This window comes from Ailuropoda melanoleuca, chromosome 1 (genome assembly GCF_002007445.2).
Source record: "Ailuropoda melanoleuca isolate Jingjing chromosome 1, ASM200744v2, whole genome shotgun sequence".
In the NCBI taxonomy this organism is placed as follows: Eukaryota; Metazoa; Chordata; class Mammalia; order Carnivora; family Ursidae; genus Ailuropoda; species Ailuropoda melanoleuca.
Window position 1 is genome coordinate 202230433 of NC_048218.1, and position 21490 is coordinate 202251922.

General features: G+C 39.5%; 1 protein-coding gene and 1 non-coding gene across 12 annotated transcripts in view; one reads left to right on the forward strand and one right to left on the reverse strand.

The window, feature by feature from the left end:
* TPK1 (thiamin pyrophosphokinase 1) overlaps window positions 1-11021 on the reverse strand; it is a 341792-nt gene extending 330771 nt beyond the window's left edge. For 2 of the 11 annotated variants that reach the window (XR_004619106.1, XM_034638916.1), the window contains exons 1-2: window positions 10138-10683; window positions 9687-9745 (exon numbers count right to left, since the gene is read on the reverse strand). Coding sequence is in view for 5 of the 11 variants with exons in the window: in XM_034638916.1 (XP_034494807.1) it covers window positions 9687-9729 (43 nt within the window). In the remaining 6 variants the exon portion in view is untranslated. The other 9 variants (XM_011228209.3, XM_034638877.1, XM_034638888.1 and 6 more) reach the window with 9 other exon arrangements.
* Window positions 5918-6040, forward strand: LOC117795571. The gene has a single exon (XR_004619643.1). It is a non-coding gene; the product is annotated as a U6atac minor spliceosomal RNA (small nuclear RNA).
* Window positions 11022-21490: the final 10469 nt, after the last annotated feature.

Sequence of the window (21490 nt, forward strand, 5' to 3'; positions counted from 1 at the left end):
AGACACCCAGCGAGAGAGGGAACACAAGCAGGGGGAGTGGGAGAGGAAGAAGCAGGCTCCCAGCGGAGGAGCCTGATGTGGGACTGGATCCCAGCACGCTGGGATCACGCCCTGAGCTGAAGGCAGAAGCTTAAAGACTGCGCCACCCAGGCGCCCCATATAAATTTTTTTTTAAAAGTCAACTATTGGGGCGCCTGGGTGGCACAGCGGTTAAGCGTCTGCCTTCGGCTCAGGGCGTGATCCCGGCGTTGCGGGATCGAGCCCCACATCAGGCTCTTCCACTATGAGCCTGCTTCTTCCTCTCCCACTCCCCCTGCTTGTGTTCCCTCTCTCGCTGACTGTCTCTATCTCTGTCGAATAAATAAATAAAATCTTTAAAAAAAATAAAAATAAAAATAAAAGTCAACTATTGCATTAATAATTGCTTATTCTGATTACATATTGAAATAACATTTTAGGTATTAAATATATAAAATTAAGTTCACTTATTTTATCTTTTTAATGAGGCTACTGGGAAAGTTTAAGTTACGTATGAAGTTACATTTCTATCGTATTCAATGGCCTGATGCACGCTCAACTCCTCACAGTAAGGTTTGTCAATTATTTTTCTACAGCATCTACTGAAGCATGGCACATAACAGGTATTCAAAAAGCATTAAATGAACTTTATATAGAAGCATAAAACAGCAACTAAGGAGACCAAAATTGACTTTTTGATTCATATACCAGCTATATTCTGTTGGAATGACATTAAAAACCTCTCTTGTTTAGTAATCATGACAATTCTGAAATAGGGACCAAGACAACCCAAAAAATTTGCAGCTGAAAAAGTAAACTGACATACCTACTTTGCATGGGGCTGCATTATGTCCTCCCAGAATTCCTGTTGAAGTCCTATACCTGTACCTCAGGATGTCACTGTACTTGGAGATAGGGCCTTTAAAAGGATAAAGTAAAATAAATCCTATAGGTGGACCTAATCCAATAGGACTGATACCTGTACAAGAATAGGAAATTAGAATACAAGTAACACACAGACCAACCGGCAATCCGTGAGGACACAGAGAGAAGGCAGGCATCTGTAAGCCAAGGAAAGAGGCTTCAGAACAAACCAAAGCTGCCAACACCTTGATCTTGGACTTCTAGCTTCAGATGAGGAGAAAATAAATTCCTATCACTTAAGCCACCCAGTCTATGGTACTTTGTGGCAGCCCTAGTACACTAATACATTGTTCCAAACACTTAAAATTTTTCCAGCTTCTGAGTAGAGTTCTGACTTTAACACTTAAGTTACAAATTCAGTTCCCCACTCACACTAGCCATATTTCAAATGCTCAATAGCCATATGCAGCTAATGGCCATACTACTGTACAGTACAGACCTAGAGAGAACATCAAACCAAAAATTTCCAAAAAAGGATGCTTAAGTAGTTGTGAGATATAACCAAAAAATGTGTTCTTACTATATATTGAAGCATGTTTCATCTTTAATTTTAAAACAAAATGCAAATGCAGAGGATTCAAATCCACCTTGGGTTATTCTTACTAGGAGTTGCTGAGTAGATTAGGGAAGGGAGTTCTAGTTTGGAGCTTTATTCGGTACGTCTGAATGTCATCACGAGGGTTTCTTGAGGTGTATCCATTGTTGCAAAATACAGAGAACTATGACGTAGGTGGCCAGGAGACATTTATCAGTACAAAAAAGTCAAAATTCTAGGTATGATTTCCCAGAAATTTCCCAATTAGCTACTGGTAAATTGGAGAATGCTAATAATCAGCTGTGGATTTTATCATGCCTCTTGTCAACTTAATCAGGCATTTTCAATAAAAATTAAATTCCAGAAATGTTAAGAGATGGCATGAATACTATACTGAATAGGATATTCCTGGATTCATTACCATTTAACCATGAGGCATCAAAAAAACTGTGTCCACTATTAATAATTTCATGCATCTATAATAAAGTTCAAGAAGTATTGAAGAAGGGGCACCTGGGTGGCACAGCGGTTAAGCGTCTGCCTTCGGCTCAGGGCGTGATCCCAGCGTTATGGGATCAGGCTTCTCTGCTATGAGCCTGCTTCTTCCTCTCCCACTCCCCCTGCTGTGTTCCCTCTCTCGCTGGCTGTCTCTATCTCTGTCGAATAAATAAATAAAATCTTTAAAAAAAAAAAAAGTAGTATTGAAGAAAAATATAGAATTTAGGAAACAAAAAAATTGTTCTGCTAGACTTGCCTAACAGGACTGAACACGTTTACTAAAATAAGTAGCTATCTTCTTTAAGAATTAGAAAAATAAAGGTAGAGGGGCACCTGGGTGGCTCAGTCGGTTAGGTGGCTGATTCCATCTCAGCTCAGGTCATGATCTCAGGGTCATGAGACAGAGTCCCAAGTCAGGCTCTGCGCGCTGGGCATACAGCCTGCTTAAGATTCTCCCACTTCCTCTGCCCCTCCCCACCCCCTCTCTCTCACCTTCAAAAAAAAAACAAAAAACAAAAAACACAACAAAAACAAAAACAAAAAAACAGTTCAAAATGTAATCTTTAGTATAATAAAGTTCATCTACTGGAAAATATTTTACATTTGCATAGAACTTTACTTCTTAAACTGGCTTTTTATACATTATCTTAAAATTGCCCAAGGACTTCATGTTTGGATATATTCTTAGTTTACATAAAGAAACTAAGGCTTTAAGATACTAAGTGACATGTCCAATGTCACTTAATTTGTAAAGGACTACAAGTCAAACCTTAGTCCTCTAGTTCCAAAACTTTGTATAGGCTTTACCCTATTAAAGCATTAAAACTATGCCTACCACAGTGTTACGTAAATGTTAGTTATACTAAAAATTTTTAATACAATTACAGTGACTTGATTAAGTGTGTACTAACAATACTTAAAATGGTAATTAAATTCAGAATAAATCTCAACCATGGTAATTCAGTTTAGAAGAAATCACTCCCGAGAGCATTATGGTCACAGAAAACTTTTTAAAATGTAAATGTATATAATCTTTTTGCAAAGAAATACCAAGTGATAGATAAAAGGCTTTCTGGCATAAAATTTATTTATGATGATAAAATTAGGTGGGGAAAATAAAATGGAACATCTAAAACTAGAGGTTTTTATATATTAAGTGAATAATGCTTCATATCTAACTGCTATATTTTTTATTCCATTAGGTCATTTAAGAGTGATATATCAAAGTGAGTTAGAAGGTGAATACCCAATGTTAAGGGGGATTTAAAAAGTGAGGAACAAGTGAGCTAGATTTAAAAAGACTGAAGAACAAACAGGTTATCCCAGTTGGGAACAAGCAACTGGAAGTTATTCTTGGAACAATGGGAAAATTTAAATATGGACAGGTATTATGAAATTTTAGGTAGAAAATGTAAAGTTATGAACTGAATGAAACAACTTACAGTATATTCTCATTTAGGTTTAAAAATACTTCACTGTATAATTATACACAACAAATATCTGGAGGGATACAAATATAAACACACACACACCACTTATACACACACGGCAATCACAGTGGTAATCTCTGAGAGGCTAGAATATGGCACTATTTCATTTTTTTTACCTTCTAAATTTTTTATAATGCATATGTACTATGTTGTAAAAATACAAAAATTTAAAAACAACATCAATATTTTTATTAAGCCAGAAATAAAAATCTCTCAATCTGTGTCTTACATTTGTGAAATAAGCACATGCGAAATAAGATTCTGAAGATGGTTTGACTCTTCACTTTTATTTTAGCTCTCAGGTGTGTAAAATAAATCAACTTTACTTTCAAACATGGAGTTCTGGGGGCGCCTGGGTGGCTCAGTCGTTAAGCGTCTGCCTTCGGCTCAGGGCGTGATCCGAGAGTTCTGGGATCGAGCCCCACATCAGGCTCCTCTGCTATGAGCCTGCTTCTTCCTCTCCCACTCCCCATGCTTGTGTTCCCTCTCTCACTGGCTGTCTCTCTCTGTCAAATAAATAAATAAAATCTTAAAAAAAAAAAAAAAAAAACAAACATATGGAGTTCTGGATACAGGCTTCATGATAAAAAAAATGAAATGATCACATACACTGAAGAACAAAGACAAAAAAAAGTCCTTATTTATAAAAAATATTCTGGAAAATCACCTATATTTAAAAGAGTTTAAAATAGCAATTGTATACCCATACCAATTAAATATTATTCATCATGAATTAAAACAAAAATCTTTAAATAAAAAGAAGGAAATGAGAAAAATAAAAAGGTTTGTATTCTTGCTATTTACCAGTGTTAAAATGCTTTACAGGTAGTCTTAAATCTTCCCAACAACTGTCCTTGAAAACTCTCATTCTCTGTGTATCACTGATGAGAAAAATCTCAAGAACTGCATCCAGAATATATAAGAAACTCCTGCTTGGCAATCATTTTCCAATACTGTATACATATATCAAATCATTAAGCTGTACACCTGAAACTAATACAATGTTATGTCAATTATACCTCAATTTTTAGAACAAAAACAAACTACAAATTGATCTTTTTTTTTTAAAGATTTTATTATGTAATCTCTACATCCAATGTGGGGTTTGAACCCACAACCCCAAGATCGAGGGTCGCATGCTCCACCAGCCAGGTGCCCCTATAAATTTGTAAAAAAAAAAAAAAAAAAAAAAAGAAAAGATGGAGCACCTGGTTGGCTCAGTCAGAACACGGACTCTCAGGGTCCTGAGTTTGAGCTCCATGTTATGTGTGGAGATTACTTAAAAATAAAAGGAAAGACCCCTCTCTCTCCCCAGAAAAATGGCAAGAGTCATAAATATTTTACAAAAGATCTGCAAAAGGCCAATAAATACTTGAAAGATCAGCGTTCTGTCGTAAAGGAAATGTAAATTAAAATCAGAGATACCTCTAGACATCCACCAAACGGCTAAAACTTAAAACTAATTCTAAGGATTAGAAAAAAACATTCTAGGGGATAAAATTAGCATGAGGTAAGGCAAGAGTATTACAGCTGGAACAAATGGTCACATAAGTAAACATGGGTAATTCATGTGGCTTGGGCACAGAAAGGGAAAGATAAAAGGTGTTCTGGAAAAGTAGTTCGGAATCAGAACTCGGAGTGTCTAAGTCCAAGAGAAGAATTTTAACCCATATTTGATTAATAAACCCATGACTCAGATGTCAGCTTTGTATAGAATGTTCCAATGGGGTAAGATGCAGAAACTTCAGAAGCATTTCTCTCCTACCCTGCATTATATTTCTCTATCCTCCACAATCCGATGTTACCCTCACTCCTCAACCAAAAGCCCCATCTGCACTCTCCAAGTTCTCAGACCTTTCTCTTTACTCACCACCAGGGGAGCTCACACCTGGTCAGAGACTGCAAAGAGCTTTCACTCAGGGCACAGCACCTGCGTTACTCTCCCGCTTCCCCTGGGCTGCTCTCAATTTAAATCCAGTGCTTTTGCAGAGGCACAGCTGAGGTCTACCCATTCCATCATTTCCTGCCTACAACAAACTGGCCTCATCTCCTTCCCTGGAGTCCCTACCTTCCCTATGGGGGTTCCTATAACACATAATTCAACATCTAACTAGAAACCATATTACTTTGTTCTCAACTCTCCAACCAGAACATAAACTCATGGACAGAAGGGATCACAACTTCCACTTTTGTACCCCGGACGCACCTACTACTGAAGAATATACTAGCTAGTTGTCAGCTCCTCTTGGTAACAGAAATGCAAACATACCCTTTCATCCAACAATTCCATTTCTAGGAATTTATCCTACTGATATATACATATACACACACAAACATGACCAAAGATATGCATTATAGATAGTAACAATAAAAACTAGAAATAACCTAAATGTCAATTAAAAAAGACTAGTTCATTTGAGTCTACACTGCCTATTAAAAAATAAAACTTGGGGTGTTGTATGAAAGGAAAAAGTGGGTACTCCCCTTGATAAGGATGCATGAGGCCCTCGGGCCTGACAACAAGCATACATAAAGTCACTGCCACCTACTTTGTGGCATCTATCGTTTGTTTTTTGAATCACTATACTGTACACCTGAAACTAATTATGAAACACTGGAATTAAAGTTAAAAAAAAACTTGGGATACATATGGATCATACCATAGTAAGGGAAAAATTTGCAGGAAAAGGGTAAATAGGTTTTATCTTATTTATATATACACAATTTACAAAAACAAAATTTTAGAATGATAATCTCTGGTAAATTGGATGGACTTTTAAACTTTAGAAACACTTCTACTTTGCTGGAAAAAAAAAATAGAACACATACAATGTAGCAAAAAAAAAAAAAATTCACTCATTGCCCCAAAAGAGTAATTTACAAAACAATTTATAATATGAATCCATTTTCTTTAAAACAAGACTCATAATATGCTGAGGTATATACACCAAAACGAATATTTAGAACATATGCCAACAGTTAATAATGGTTATTTCTACAAGAGGGATTACAGGAAACTCTCATAATCTACATTAGTTGTTTTTCTTTAAATAAGCATTTACTTTAGATACCCTCACCCACCAAAAAAAATTAAAAAAAAAAAATCTTTGAGCTAGCAATCCCAGAGAGAGAAGCATTTTGGTCCACCTAGCAATTAGTTAAGAGAACCAGCCTAACTGTTGGAGAGCCCACCGTATTAAATCTGAGTAAGCATTACAGGTAAATCACATCTACAAATCAGATTCACAGAAATGACTGACTGATAAGCTATTTCTCTACTAGGTAAGAATTAAGTATCTGTTTGATGAAGGGAATACTGCTCATGTAAAGTTAAATTTAAATATTTGCTGAATCACTGCAAAAGGCAGGCATTGCCCTGGTCTCTTCTAATACACGGTTCTGTTTTTAAGTACTCTTCAGTATCTAGAGACAACCACAAACTTGCCTCAGGCATTTGTTTCAAGGCCAAGGCCTTGGATGAGACAGAAATCCCTACATACTTTCACCCTCAGTGGAGAAAGAAACTATGAGAACCACTAAATCACAGAGAATCCCCTAGAGCACTGGATTCTGTCTTGGCGGATCTGTGTTTCATAAAGGATATTATAGTTCTTAGAGTTACTCTATATGCCCTGCTCCAGCAAGGAGCTTACAAATGTTCGAATTAACGAGTCCGAGCCTTCTCCACTAAACCTTTTATAAAAACAGAGCAAGCAGAACTGCCTGTTTTTCCTACAGTCTATTGCTCCAAATATTTTCCCATCTCAGCACTGACCCGGAAATCTAACCGCCATCTCGTTTTGCCCTTGGACTTACTGCTGAACAGCTTATCACTGCTGATGCTAAGTGCTTTATATGTATTATAACCAATTTATATTCAACAAGCCTGTTAAGTATTCATATTTTACCCACGAAAAACCTGAAATACAAGGTCTGATAACTAGTGCTAAAAAGAAAACTACAGGCTCAAAAATGGAGTCACTTATGCCAGGCCAATCTAACTCCAGTTTCAACCTCACCCAGAAATGTAGTCTTCAGTCAGGAACTCTCTGGTCTGCACCAATGAGGTTATCTGTTACGTGGGCCTTTCTCCATCTCCCAAAGGAAGGTGACCTCACCCCAAACAATCCTTTTTTTCCTATTGATTTCTTTGTCCCATCTTTGGGGGGGCAGGGGGATGAACAAACAAAAAAACAAAAAAAACCCCTTTCCCTTTCTGTAGCCCTTTGGAGCTCCCCTCCACTTGCTGGCTGGGATGCCGCCAGATTTCATGAATCAAAGCCAATTATATCTTTAAAACTCACTCAGCTGAATGTTTGTTAACACTAGTAAATAGTGGCAAAACTAGGGTTTAAACCCAGAGATTGAGGGGCGCCTGGGTGGCACAGCGGTTAAGCGTCTGCCTTCGGCTCAGGGCGAGATCCCGGCGTTATGGGATCGAGCCCCACGTCAGGCTCCTCTGCTATAAGCCTGCTTCTTCCTCTCCCACTCCCCCTGCTTGTGTTCCCTCTCTCACTGGCTGTCTCTATCTCTGTCGAATAAATAAAATCTTTAATAAAATAAAATAAACCCAGAGATCGAGTCCTCAATCCAAGCTTTACTATACTGCACTATCACTGGGATATATTCTTTTCAACCTAGAAAACACTAGAAATCTTCAGATGTTGCCCCCTCCCCCCCACACACACACAAAACCACCACCAACAACAACAAATCTTTTAGAATTTCTAAAAAAAAGTAAGTTTTATTCAAGCCCAAGTCAGGACAGTTGTCCTGGATACACAATCTTCCCAAAGAAGAGAGTGCTCCAGCAAAGGAATATCTGGTGTAGGGCTATACACCATTTTTACGTAAAGAGTTACAAATAATTAGACAAAGAACATTTCGGAAAGTTGCAGACCTTATCTTAAATTTCTAGAATATGCAGTGCTGTAGGACTTTTATGGGATACAGGGAAGCTTCTTTTTCTTATCTTTTGTGTTCAGAATGCTCCTTTTTGGTGTGTACGTGTGTGTGTTTTGTTTTTTAACAAAGCAAATGTACAATATGTGCTCGGGGCACAAACAGAGCCCATGCTTTGAGGTTCTGCAGTCAGTCCGACCTTAGTAAATGTTAAAGTATGGCTAGCTTCCCAGGGAGCCCAGAAGCAGGACCCACAAATATTAAAAGCTGAAAATTTCCTTTATCACAGTAAAGCACTTAGGTTTTCACAAAAAAAACTGAACACCAACAGGCCACCTGGATCAAATGTTCACTCACGGAAATGCTGTTTGCTACCACTGGGTTACTACAAGCTTTATTTCACAAAATGTTTGCTACTGCTTTTCTCAACTTTTAAAAGCTATTTGCAGTAATAATTACAGTAATATTACAGTAATCAACCTCTTAACCAAGTCAAGATTTGGATTCAGATTCTAGTTCTGTTACTGCTTTCCTTCACTTGCAAATAAGATATAAAGGGGTGCGTGAAAAACTTAGCATAGTGAATGCCTGACTGGAGAATCAGAAGTCAAGGTCCCCTACTTCCATTCTTTGTTTTACCACCAATACTTCCAGCATGTGGAACAAGTGGACGCCAAATCAAATTCAATACTCTAACCAGACCTATTTATTCATGTGTCTATAGGAAACTTAAAAACATCAAAGTATGCATTCTGTTTAAATTTATGAACTGATAAATTAGAAGTTCTACACCACCAAGAAAAACTGGTAAAGAAACTGATTTAAGAAATTATCAGTCAACTACTACACGAGAATCTAGCTTCACAATAACTCATCTCTCCCATCAATAACCCTGTGAATTACGATAACTTGAAACTTCAAAATAAAAATCGAGTGTTATAGCTTTAAAACGTCTTGTATGGCAACTTACTACCCTCAAGACTAATCTTAACCCCTCTGGCCGCCAAGGATCTGCGATGCTCCAGGCTAGGCTACCGTTGCACGTGGCGCTCACTCTTTTCCAGGTGGAACGCATCGGATAAATCAAGTCACTTGGTCCTCACAACTCCCTGTGGCAAGGACCGAGATCTATCCCTGTTTTTTCAGGGGAAGAAAAGGAGGCAGAAGAGAAGTTGGGTAGTATGCTTAAGGGCTCAGAACTCGGCAATCAGAGGCCGACTGGAAACCTTTCTGGGTCTAGAGTTCGGCCCTTTTAACCTTTCAGGGCTCCGAGGAGGGATCAGGTCAGTGACACTGAAACGTGGACAAAAGTACAGTACCGGTGGAAAGCAGGGGTTCCAACGGGGTAAAGGCATGCTCCATAGCGGACTACAGGCCTCTGCATTAAAAAAAAAAAAAAACAAAAACAACGCCACGTTAGAATGCCTCCTATCTCATTAAACAGTGCGTGAATTCTCCGGAACACCGGCCGCTTCCATCCTGCGCTCCCGCCGCGGCTTCCGGGCGGAGCTCAGGGCACCTGGACGCTGGGGGCCCGGCCGCCCAGCTCCGCGGGGAGGAGCCAGGAGGGAGGCCGCCCTGCGGGGCGGGCAAGCGCCACGCGTGCCTCCGGGAGCCGCTCCCTCCTCCCTCCTCCCTCTCCCCGCGCACCGCCACCATCCGGGGACTGGGGAGCCGGGGGCTACCGCCCCCCTCCTCGCGCTGCCCGCCCCATCCAGCGACCCGCGCGCCTACATCGCGGGCGGCGCGCTGAGCGGCGGCCGCACTTACACAATGGCGGGTGGAACCAACGGAGCGCGGGCGATCGACCACTCCGAACTCAACTGAAGAGCCTCGGCAGCGCGCGGCAGACGCTCGCAGGCTTAAGTAACGGGCGCGCGAGGCGGCCCCGCCCCCTTCCGGAGCCGTGGGCCCGTGCGGACCGCGCGTCCCCGCCGAGCCGCGCGCCCCCGGCGTCGCCCTCTCCCCGCGCTCCGTCCGCCTCCTTCCTCCCGCAGCCGCCTTCTACGCTAGTCCTGCCCTACAGCTGGCTGTGGTGTGTCTGGCCCGCGCTCTTCGCTCGAAAGCAAGCAGCAGCTGCTCCATCACCTTTCCTCAGCCTGGCTTCACAGCCAAGCAAACTTCCCGGTTTTCCAGAGCCTGTCCTCCCGGTCCTCTTTCTTTCTGATCCCCTGCTTCCTGCCTGCATCTGAGCACACCCGCGTTAGTCCTTCCTCCCTTCCTGGTGAACATTATCAGAGAAAGTTGTCGAACCTAATAGAGACCTCACTAAAGTGGAGCCCTCAGGCTGTACCATTGCCTGCCAATTAGAAGAAGAATTGCCAGTTACAGGAAGAATTGTCAATTACAGACCTCAAAAGAAGAATCTTCAGCAGGAAGGAAGGAACAATCACAGGCCCCAACCGGAAAAAGATGTTTGTCGCATCTCTTAGCAACCCCAGCAAACCCGGCCAATGAGAAACTCTCAGAACGCTGAACTCTTGCTTTTCTCCAGTGAACTTTCAGTTCAAAGCAGCCCTCCCAACTTCCACATTCTTCCCGAAATAATGGTCCTTTCCTTTCTAGGGTTTACCTATGGTTTTGCCATAGCTTGCAGGTCCTGAATTGCAATTCTTCGCTATTCCGAAATAAACGCGTTTTGCTGACGCACGAACTTACTGTTTTATCTTTCAGGTCAAAGTTTTAGTTGGAAGAAATTTTAAGCCACCTACTTGCAGCTCCATTTGCTCCTTAACACTTCTAGGATGGAGAGCTCACTCTGTTGCCATGCAGCCTTTCCCAAAACTGAGCAATCCTAATCGCCAGAAAAATTCTTACTTTAGGCAAAAACCCCCTTCCTGTACCTGTCATTGTTCCTCCCCAACTCCCAGGACTATCATATGTTAAGAGGGATCCCTGGTCCTCACAATCATCTTAAATGTATTGAAGAGAGTAGAAAGCAAGATGGAGTCATTCATATCAAACATGACCTACGTTAAGCGTGATTTATGCAGCCAAAGATGTTGTAGGTAAGACCAGATATCACTGAAAATAGTACAAACTGTGGACACTGATAACCAGCCAAACCAAACGAGGTCTGCAAAGGCCCATGTCTGATTAAATTCCTTTAAAAAGTGAGGATCTTTGCAAGAAACTGTCAGACTTCCTAGATAATGATCCTTTCACAGCTGACCACATCAAAAAGGTATTTGCCACCGAATGTCCCACCCTGTTGATCTCTGAAGAGAGATTCTCCATGGGCTTGAACATAATAAGTAACAAGTACCAAGAGCTCGCCCTGGCTGGACTGAGACCTTATCTCAACCGCACACTCCCAGACTGACTTCGACTTTGGTTCGTTAACTTCCTACACCTTGTTGTATCTTGTTTGTTGGGTGACTTTGTCTTATGCTTTGCTTCGTGTGATGTGTGAGAAGCGAAGTTAAACACGTAGCAAAATGTCATTGAGTTTGAAATCCTGAAACTGCTTTACAATTACGTTAATCTTGCTTTATGACGGAATAAAGCTGACATTGTGGAAAGACATAACTCATGTGCGCACCTCCATAGCATGCTTGTGACAACTACCTAGACTTTACCTTTTTAAGGCTAAGCTCAATTCTCTCAAGGTTGGAATGTGATGTGATTTTTAGACTCTACCATCCTGGTTCCCATTCTCTGTATTTAATGTTGCTCATAAATTGTGGTTCCAAGAACTAGTGAGAACTGCACATTTCTCAGCACGAAGCAACAGACCCCTGCAAGGCTAAGACACCTGACCAACTTCTAATATGACTTCTAGCTGCATAAGCCCTGTCCCTAGATTGACCCCAGGGCTGTTCCTCCCACCCCCATAAAATGCCTGCCTGAGTATGCGTGTCAACAAAAAATCCTGGAATACAAGGATCTGGCCAGAGGTAAGGAAAAATTGCATTATCATGCAGTTTGCAAATAGGGAAATGCAGCCTTCAGCTACAAACTAAGATTATGCTCTGAAGGAATGCAGCCTTCAGCTACAAACTAAGATTATGCTCTGAAGGGGAAGGATTAGGCTTAGGTTAAATAGGCAAAAACACACAAATTGTGTGCCTTTTATGGAACCTGGTTAGACTCAAGTCCCAAACTACTAGTTTCAGGAGGATACAGCTCCGTGTTTCTGGTGGTGGTTTCAGTATGTGGCAGCCATTGGAGAGCATGAAGCAAAGGGTTACAGGAGTCTTTTTGCAAAATTTGCAGAATTTTGTGCAAGTTGGACACCTTAGGCTGTGTGACTGGTTTTGTTCCTCATGGTCATTAGGCCTGCTTAAAATTTTAGTGTTTCCTCCTGTCGCATCAGGGAACCCATCCTGTCTATCAGTTGTTACTTTCTAATTTGGGGGGTATTTTGTTCCCACCCTTATGGCTGCCAGAATTACTGTTTGGTCTAGCCAACACCTGATGATAGGCCCGGACCTCTCAAAGGGCTTACAATTGTGACATGTATCTCTAGCAACTCAGAAGTGCCTCTTTCTCTCTCCTCCCTCTCTTTCTCTCTCTCTTTCTCTCTCTGTCTCCAGGACCTAAGAGCCATTTCTTTGGAATATAATCATCAGGAGGGATAGGGCCTCTGTTTCCCAATCTATGTTGGGGGATAGAATCCTAACTTCTAGCTAGCAAACAGAGCTGTCTTAATCACATTGACGCTGACCAACTCTTTGTAATTTTTCACTTCTCTGAGCTACTAGGGTAGCTCATCTTCTCCCTCCCTTCTCCCTCCCTTATTCTTCCTTTAAAACATCCAAATCACTTTTGCACAAAACAGAATGGAACTCAGCTGTTTCTCCTACTATCTGTTGTTACTAAGAAAGATCTGTTTTAGCTGCTTTAACTAATATCTGACTGTTTATCTCACAATGTTCCAGGTGTAATCCAACCATAGAAAAGTACAACATTGTGTTCCTTCACTTTTTTAGCTACCAGATTAAATAGAACTCCCAGGTGTTTTTCATATTTACCTCTCTTAAGCCAAACATACACCTATCTCATACGCAATTTTAAACCAAGCTGCTAATTAAATATTATGAGTTTGCAATCACAGTTGGGGCCCAGGGGCCATTTCAACTGTGTCACCTACTAGCCGTGGGACACTGAAACTTCAGCTTCCTCAGGTATGAGACAGAAACGTCGCTTACTTTGGAAGGGTTCTGTAAGGATCACATGAGTTGGTAGAGATAAACACCCGGGCTGGCGCGAGCACATCGAGATTTGTGGCAAATGTTCGCCCTGTTCCAACAACATGGTACTCCACATGGATCTTGATGACTTCACTGTTTATAGCTGTAGCCTACATCGTTGCCAAGTTTTTATGGGTAATCTAGACCAAGTGTCTCCCAAAATTGTTAAGAAGAAAATTGAAATACTTAACTACAATAAATGTCAAAAGCCCACGCGCTTAAAGATGCTACCAGTGAAACTAAGAAGACAACAAACTAGAGGGGAATGAGAATATTTGCACATATAACAGACAAGTGGTTGCTCCATCTAGACGATATGAAGAACTACAAATCCATCAGTAAAAGGCAACCAAAACAGTGAAATAATGACCATATATATAGGCAAATTCCAGAAAATATTCACAAACAAACACGTGAAAAACACAACGGCTGATGCAAAACGAAGAAACCTTTTAGAATTTCTAAAAGAAAGAAGTTTTATTTGAGCCCAACTCAGGACAGCTGCCCTGGATACACAACTTTCACAAGAGAGTACTCTGGCAAAGGAACATTTGCTCTAGGATTATATACACTTTTTACCATAAAAAGTTACGAATCATTAGACGAAGGACATTTCAGAAAGTTGTAGACCTTCTCTTAAGTTTTTGGTATACGCAGGGCTGTAGGACTTTACCCTTATGGGAACCAGGGAAGGTTCTTTCTTTTTTCTTAACTTTTGTGTTCAGAATGCTCCTCTCAGGCTTTAACAGAGCAGATGTACCATGTACGCCTGGGGCGCAAATAGAGCCCAAGCTTTGGGGTGCTGCAGAGTCATTCTGACCTTAGTAAATGTTAAAACATAGCTTCCCTGGGAGCCCAGGAGCAAGGCCCACAAACATTAAAAGTTGAAAATTTCCTTTATCACAACATTGGTAGCATTTGGAAAAGCAAACTTGAACAGTGAGATAAATTTACTCATCAGATTGCAAACTTTAAAATAATAAAGCAAATTTACGCTTATTGAGCAATTATTTTTTTGCAGTCACTGTGTTAAGGTCTTTTATATTTTATTTCATTATCTGAAAATGTAGGCCCCAACACAATAAGGACCAAATTTTAATGGTTCATCTCTGAATCCTCATATTGTGGCTCAGTTGCCGCCAAAGAGCAAGCGATCGATGAATACTTAATTGAATGTTCATAATGAAATTGTTTGCAAAAGCCTGAGATGCTCCTTCTCCAGTTATTCTCACAGCTGGCTCATTCATCAAGACTTGGCATGAATCTTTTTTCCCCGGTTACTCCTCTCATCTAGGATTTTTTTGTTTTCCTGCGTAGCTATACTCACAATCCGTAGTTAACGTACCCGTTTACTTATTTACCATTTGTCTTCTCTTACTACTCGCTCCCTAAGAGTTGGAACCATATCTGTTTTGTTCACTGCTATTCTCCAGCCAACAGGATACCTCACCCATAACAGAGATGCAATAAATACTGGTTAAATGGATTAACAAAGAGTAGTGACGAGGGAATAGAAAATTATAGTACATCATAACAGGAATTATTTTAAATAAGCGAAATCAATATGCCCTCATATGGAAAAATGTTCATGACAGCATTTTATAAATGCACATGGCAGAACAGTCCCACTTATATTTTTAAATGCACTTGGATATCCATAGAAAGAATTGTTAAAAGTGATCTCTGAGAGAAAGAGATGGAGTACATAGGAGACCATAGGCTAAGAGAATATTACTTATTATTTCGTATTTTGTACTTCATGTATTAATATTTTTGAAGCATACTAAAAAAATTTTAGTTTGTAAAAATGTATATTAAAAGAAAATTAAAGTGTCATTATTCTTAACCATTGGCATATTTGGGGCTTCCAAAGAAGGCAACACACATACAAACATGGTACAATTTTCAGAGTAGAGATTCCATAGCTTCAACCACATTTTCAAAGGATTCCAACAGAAAGAATTCCTACTATCAGGTTATGTGGTTTTCTCCAGGACAGAAAGATGGCTCTTTATCTTCCTTCCCAACTATCTTCCACTCTGCCCTCATTTTCTTGCACTGACAAAGTTAAAAATATATGGTATATTGTTCCAAATATACCATATAATAAAAATTTTCTGCAGTGAAATAACTTTTGAAAACACAGCACACTATCACCAACCTCCTTTAGAATTATAACACATTATCCATCTTTAAACATCTCATGAAGACCAGAAAAAGCTGTTTCTCTCCAAACCCAGAATGTCTCAAAGACATTGGGAACAAGTAACACTTTTTTCTTGGCATATCTTTTAAAATCTTGCAGAACAGTGTGGCTCCACACAACGGTTGGGGAAAAGCTACAAGAGACTATGAGCCCAGGTGCCAACTGCCCTTGTAGCACCAGATGTTCTTCCTACAGCTGCCACGGAGTGCTCTTGGAGTTCACAGTCTCCAGGCAGCTTCCATCAGCTCGACATCTACTCTCAACTTCAAAATGCATATCTGTTCTGACCTCACTTTAACAGCTCATGCGTTATTCCTAACTGCCTTTGGGATCTTTCCACTTAAATATTTGACCCTTACCTCTGATTCAAGTGGCAAAACTGAAATCATTCATTTATTACTTCTCCCAGAGTCTCCATTTCTTTTCCCGACATCCTCATTCTTCCAGACGCCTTGAAAAGTAACTTCAATTTGCCTTTGCTTTCATTCCATAAATCCAGCCAGTTGCCTACTTTTGTTCTATTGATCACTTATTGCAGCCTGTTGAGGTCAGTTTGGATCAGATTCTATCATGCTTGTCATTTTCGCTCATCCATCAATAAAAATGTTTATTATTTTAGGACCTATATGAAGTATCATCTCTGAAAAGTCTTCCCTGAGATTCACTCAAACCCCTCACAATTAACCTCATTTTGTTTATAATTTCATTACATTCTTTTATGCTTCTTTTGTACCACTTTCCACGGTCTGATAAAGTATGGTTCATTTTAAATGTATGTCACCTTGTGGTCCAAGAAGGCTGCCTGAGCTCCAGCCTTCGCCTTATACATTTCAAGCATTAGGAAGGAAAAAGGGCAAGGAAGATACACTATCTGTCTTATAAAAAGATGTGAAAGACAAAATGCACCAGACGGGTAAGGAGATGATTTTCAAGCTATTGCAATAAGGAGCACACCCTACATCCTAAGATCCACATGATGCCTTAGATTTTTATAGGGAGGCAGAGACAAATCACAGGTAGGATGATTTAGAGCTGGGACCTTTTGCAATCAGGGAAAATCTCAGCTGAACAAGAAACATTTATCTCTGTGTTTAGCTCTTTTCAGGCAAACATTTCTAATATCAGCTAATCATTCATGAGACAAAGAATGAGGTGTTGGATACACCTGGAACTAATATGTTATATTTTCAATTCTATCTCAAAAGAAAAAAAATAGAGAGTTGGAGGAACTCTGGCCTCCTTAGGGGTTCAGGTAAACACAAGGGAATCATCTGAGAGTCTTAATGGGAGTTTTATCTAAGTCACATAGGGAGGGTATTTCATTGAAATAATCCTTTCCTGGAACACAAAAAGGTTGGGGGCAGGGTGTTCAGCAAACAAGAGGGTGGGGGAATTTCTTAGCTATCACTGTCTCACTGGAGCACAGGCTCCGGTGAAACTCGACATCGTTAGAGACTTCCGGTAAGTCTCATGCAATACTTTAGTCAAACCTGACTGGCCAGCACTTAATCACATGGCCCATCTAGTTCTAAGAGAGGCTGGAAAATGTAGTCTTTTAGATGAGATGCAGCAGCGCTCATAAAAATGGGTACTACTGCTAAATAGAAAAAGATCCAACGTTGAGAGCAGGCTTGCCACCCCTGGGTCTGTCGTATCCAGATTCCATAATAACCACTGTCTGTTTTCCTCTTAAACCCGCCTGCCTCCTCTGGTGCCCCCAGAGTAGCCAAAGTTCTTCTGAACTGTAAAACAGATCACGTCCCTACTTGCTTAAAACTCATCAGCTGATTTAAGAATAAAATCCAAACTGAAAAGGCCCTGAATAATCTGGCCTTTGCCTATCTGCAATTTTATCTTACAGCGTTTCTTCTCCTTACATATGAAGATCCAGCCAAACTTGCTTCTGTCATGCTTTTTAAACGGAACAAGTCCTTTCTATTTCATTTTCTTTTTAGAACGTTCGTCCCCGTCCTGCCAAGTTCTTCACATAATTGGCTCATTTCAGGCTCAAATGTCACCTCTTCAAAGAGCCTTTGATTTTCCTATCAAAAATTATCTCCCCCGGTTACTGTCTATCTTAGCACACTGTTTTTCTTCTTTAGAACACTTGTTCATTTATTTATTGACCTTGTTTTCCATGACAAGGCAGGGACTTGGCCTAATCTGTTCATTGCTACGTTCTCAGGGCCAAACATAGTATATGGTGCATAGTAAGCTCTTTCTCTCTTTCTCTCTGCCTCTCTCTCCCTCGCCCCCCACCCCAATATATAATTGTGTATATATTTATATATACAATGCATATATTTATATATGTACAATTTATATATATTACATATAATATATGTATATATGTATTTGTACAGGATTTATTAACTGCAAAAGATTGGCATATCACTAAAAATATTATACCATAGAATAAATACGAGCTAGACATATTATTTATTTAACCTATGGATAATACTTAATGCATAAGAGGCTTTAGGAACACCTGGCCACCCATGAACTGCCAGGCATTGACACCTTACATGTTGGAAGCCACTTACACAATAGAAAACATTCTTGTTTTAGGAGTGAATAACCTGGCTTTCAGTACTGAAAGGGAACAAACTCTTATCTTGTTTCAAACACTACTATATTTGTGAAAGAGCAATAAGCTACTACCTTGGTGAAGCCATTCTCATCTAATCCCCCCACCCCACCCAACCTTTGGTTATACACTAGCCAACCTTAGTCTGAATGGACACATCAGCTAAGAAATGATGACTGCCCTAGAGTGATTGCAGTAGAGAAACACAAAAGTGAAAGGATTTGGATATATTTTGGGGTCAGAATCAGCTCTTCCTGATCATGCATCAAATATGGGTTATGAGAGATTTGGCTCCTGCATTTTTGTCTTTTGCAGTGGGGTATATAGTAATTTTACTTACTGAGATAAAAGAGGACAAGTAAAGGGGGAAGGAAATGAATTAAAAGGAATAATATAAATGTAGGGAATATATAAAAGTGGGCAGGGTCAAAACTTCAGCTGTTTCCTCTTATGGTTGTCAGCTGGGCCTGAGAATTAAATTAATGTAACACTGATTAACAGGAGAAAAACATACAGATGTATTTAACATAAGTTTTCTGTAACATGGGAGCCCTCATAAGGAAATGAAGACCCAAAGAAGTGGTAAAACCCAAATATCTTCAAACTAGGTTGTAAAAGAAAGGCTACTGTGGAAAAGTAAGTAAAATGTATGGGGAGGATAACAGAAGATGAGCTATTTTAACAAGGTCTGTTTCTGCCTCCACTCTGGGTCTCCGGTGGTAAGAATGTTTCTTCCCTCCTGGTACACAGAGGGTAGCTTTCACAGTAGCTCCTGTTTTCAATAAGATAAGGGGAGGCCAGAGTGCTTTTCTTGAACCTGCCGTTTTCCCAGTGCCTTTAATTCAAAATATTTCTTATGCCACACTGGCATATTTGGGGTGTCATAGCCTGCCACTCTTCAATGTTTAAAAGCCTTACCTTATCTACCATAGTCTTGATGATTATGTGTTTTTCGATCAATAAATTATAGAATTTTGGGGGCCTGCCAAAAAAAAATGTTAAAACTGATCCCGGGGGCACCTGGGTGGCTCAGTCGTTAAGCATCTGCCTTCGGCTCAGGGCGTGATCCCGGCGTTGTGGGATCGAGCCCCACATCAGGCTTTTCAGCTATGAGCCTGCCTCTTCCTCTCCCACTCCCCCTGCTTGTGTTCCCTCTCTTGCTGGCTGTCTCTGTCAAATAAATAAATAAAATCTTTAAAAAAAAAAAAACTGATCCCGTTTTCTGTAAAAGATTTTTATAAATAGTAAGACATACATGATTTCATAAGGCACCCAATAACTTTTTTTTAAAAGAAGGTCAATAAAAAGAGATTTTTCAAGTAGGTAAAGAAAAATATATGTCATTACAGTAATTTTAAAAAGGTAGCATGAGGAAGGGTGCCTGAGTGGCTTAGTTAGTTAAGCCTTCAACTCTTGATCTCAGCTCAGGTCGTGATCTCAGTGTCGTGAGTTTAAGCCCCATGTTGGGCTCCAGGCTAAGCGTGGAGCCTACTTAAAAGAAATAAAAATAAATTAAAAAATAGAAAATAAAAAGGTAGCATGAGCATAGAAACAGATATTTTGATAGAACAAAATAGAGTTCAGAAGCACACTTACATGTGTGGGAATTTAGTTTATGATAAAGGTGACATTTTACATTAGACAAAAAATACAGTGATATATTTAATAAATATCTTTTAAAAATATCTTTGGTGTATCTTTGATGTAATTATCTCTGATGTAATTATCTATATGTGGGAATGAATAAAAATAAATTTCTACTTCATACCATGTAAAGATAAATTTCTAATGTATTAAAAGCTAAATATAAAAGTCAAATCCTTTTTGAGTAAGGATTTTAAAAAGTAATATTTAGATGAGGAAGGTCCATCTTCAGTAACTCACAGAACTCAGAGGTCAATTCAGATTTGACTAAGAAATTTCAAGCTTCTATGAAGAGAAAAACAACCTAAAGGACAAGCAGTGCATGGGGAGGAAGTATATGCAGCATAAATATCAAGCAACAACCTACCAGCTAGAACATAAAAAGAGCTTCTGCCATCCATCAGACAAAAAGAAAGCAGTACAGGGAAGGGGAAAAAAATGCCAGAAATACATTAAAGATGTCCAACTCTCTAATAATTATGGAAAAACAAAGACAATAAACCTTATAAAGGTAAAGAATGGAAAAGAATAATAATATCTAGTGTTTAAGAGGACTTGGGGAAATGGGCATTTTCATACACATACATAGTGTAAGTGGGTAATTCCTTTCCTGATAGTGAATTTGATCATTTCTACCCTTAATTTAAATGCACATTCCTTGTGATGCAGCTCTTCTAAGATTCTGCCTGAAAATAGTACTTGCATACTTCTGAATGATGTGTGCACACAGATGTTACTGTTGCATAGTGTAAGATGGCAAAAAGTTAAAAATGTCCAAGATAGAGGAATGATTGAATAAGTTAACTTAAAGAATACAATATAATCTAATGCAGTGGTTAAATGAAATGAAGCAGCTCTCTATATAACAAACTGATTTTACAGTACATACGGAATCACAGAGGACACAGAATAGCCAGAACAACCTTTACAAAGAATAAAGTGGGAGAAAACATGTCTAAAAAAGGCGAGATACAGGATAATATGTAGAACAATAATTTTTAAACTGTAATGTTCTTAAGATTCACCTGAGGAGCTTGTTTAAAAATGAAGATTTGTGAGGCCACACTCCCAGAAATCCCGACAATCTAGGTGATTTGGATGGATTGACAACTGTCCTTCAGAAGCACCATCCCAAATTCATGCTTTATTTTTTCAGTGGTTAAATATATCTGCTCCAGGGAACAGACACAGCTCACTTAAACAGCATTTACATTATATGATGTTATACTATATTATATTCTCATATGTATTTCTATGGACTGTGTTTATTTTTAAATGACTACCATCAGCTGTGCCCTGTTTAAAACCAAAGACCCTGCCCCTTACCCACCTCTATCTTCTGGAGGATATGAGACTCATTTAGGACATCACTCCAATTCATAATTTTTGGTCACTTTTAGTATTTAAATAAGTATATTTTAATTAAGTATTAAATTAGTATATTTTAATTATAGCATATAGTATGATAGTATATTTTTGTGTATTTTAATTAAG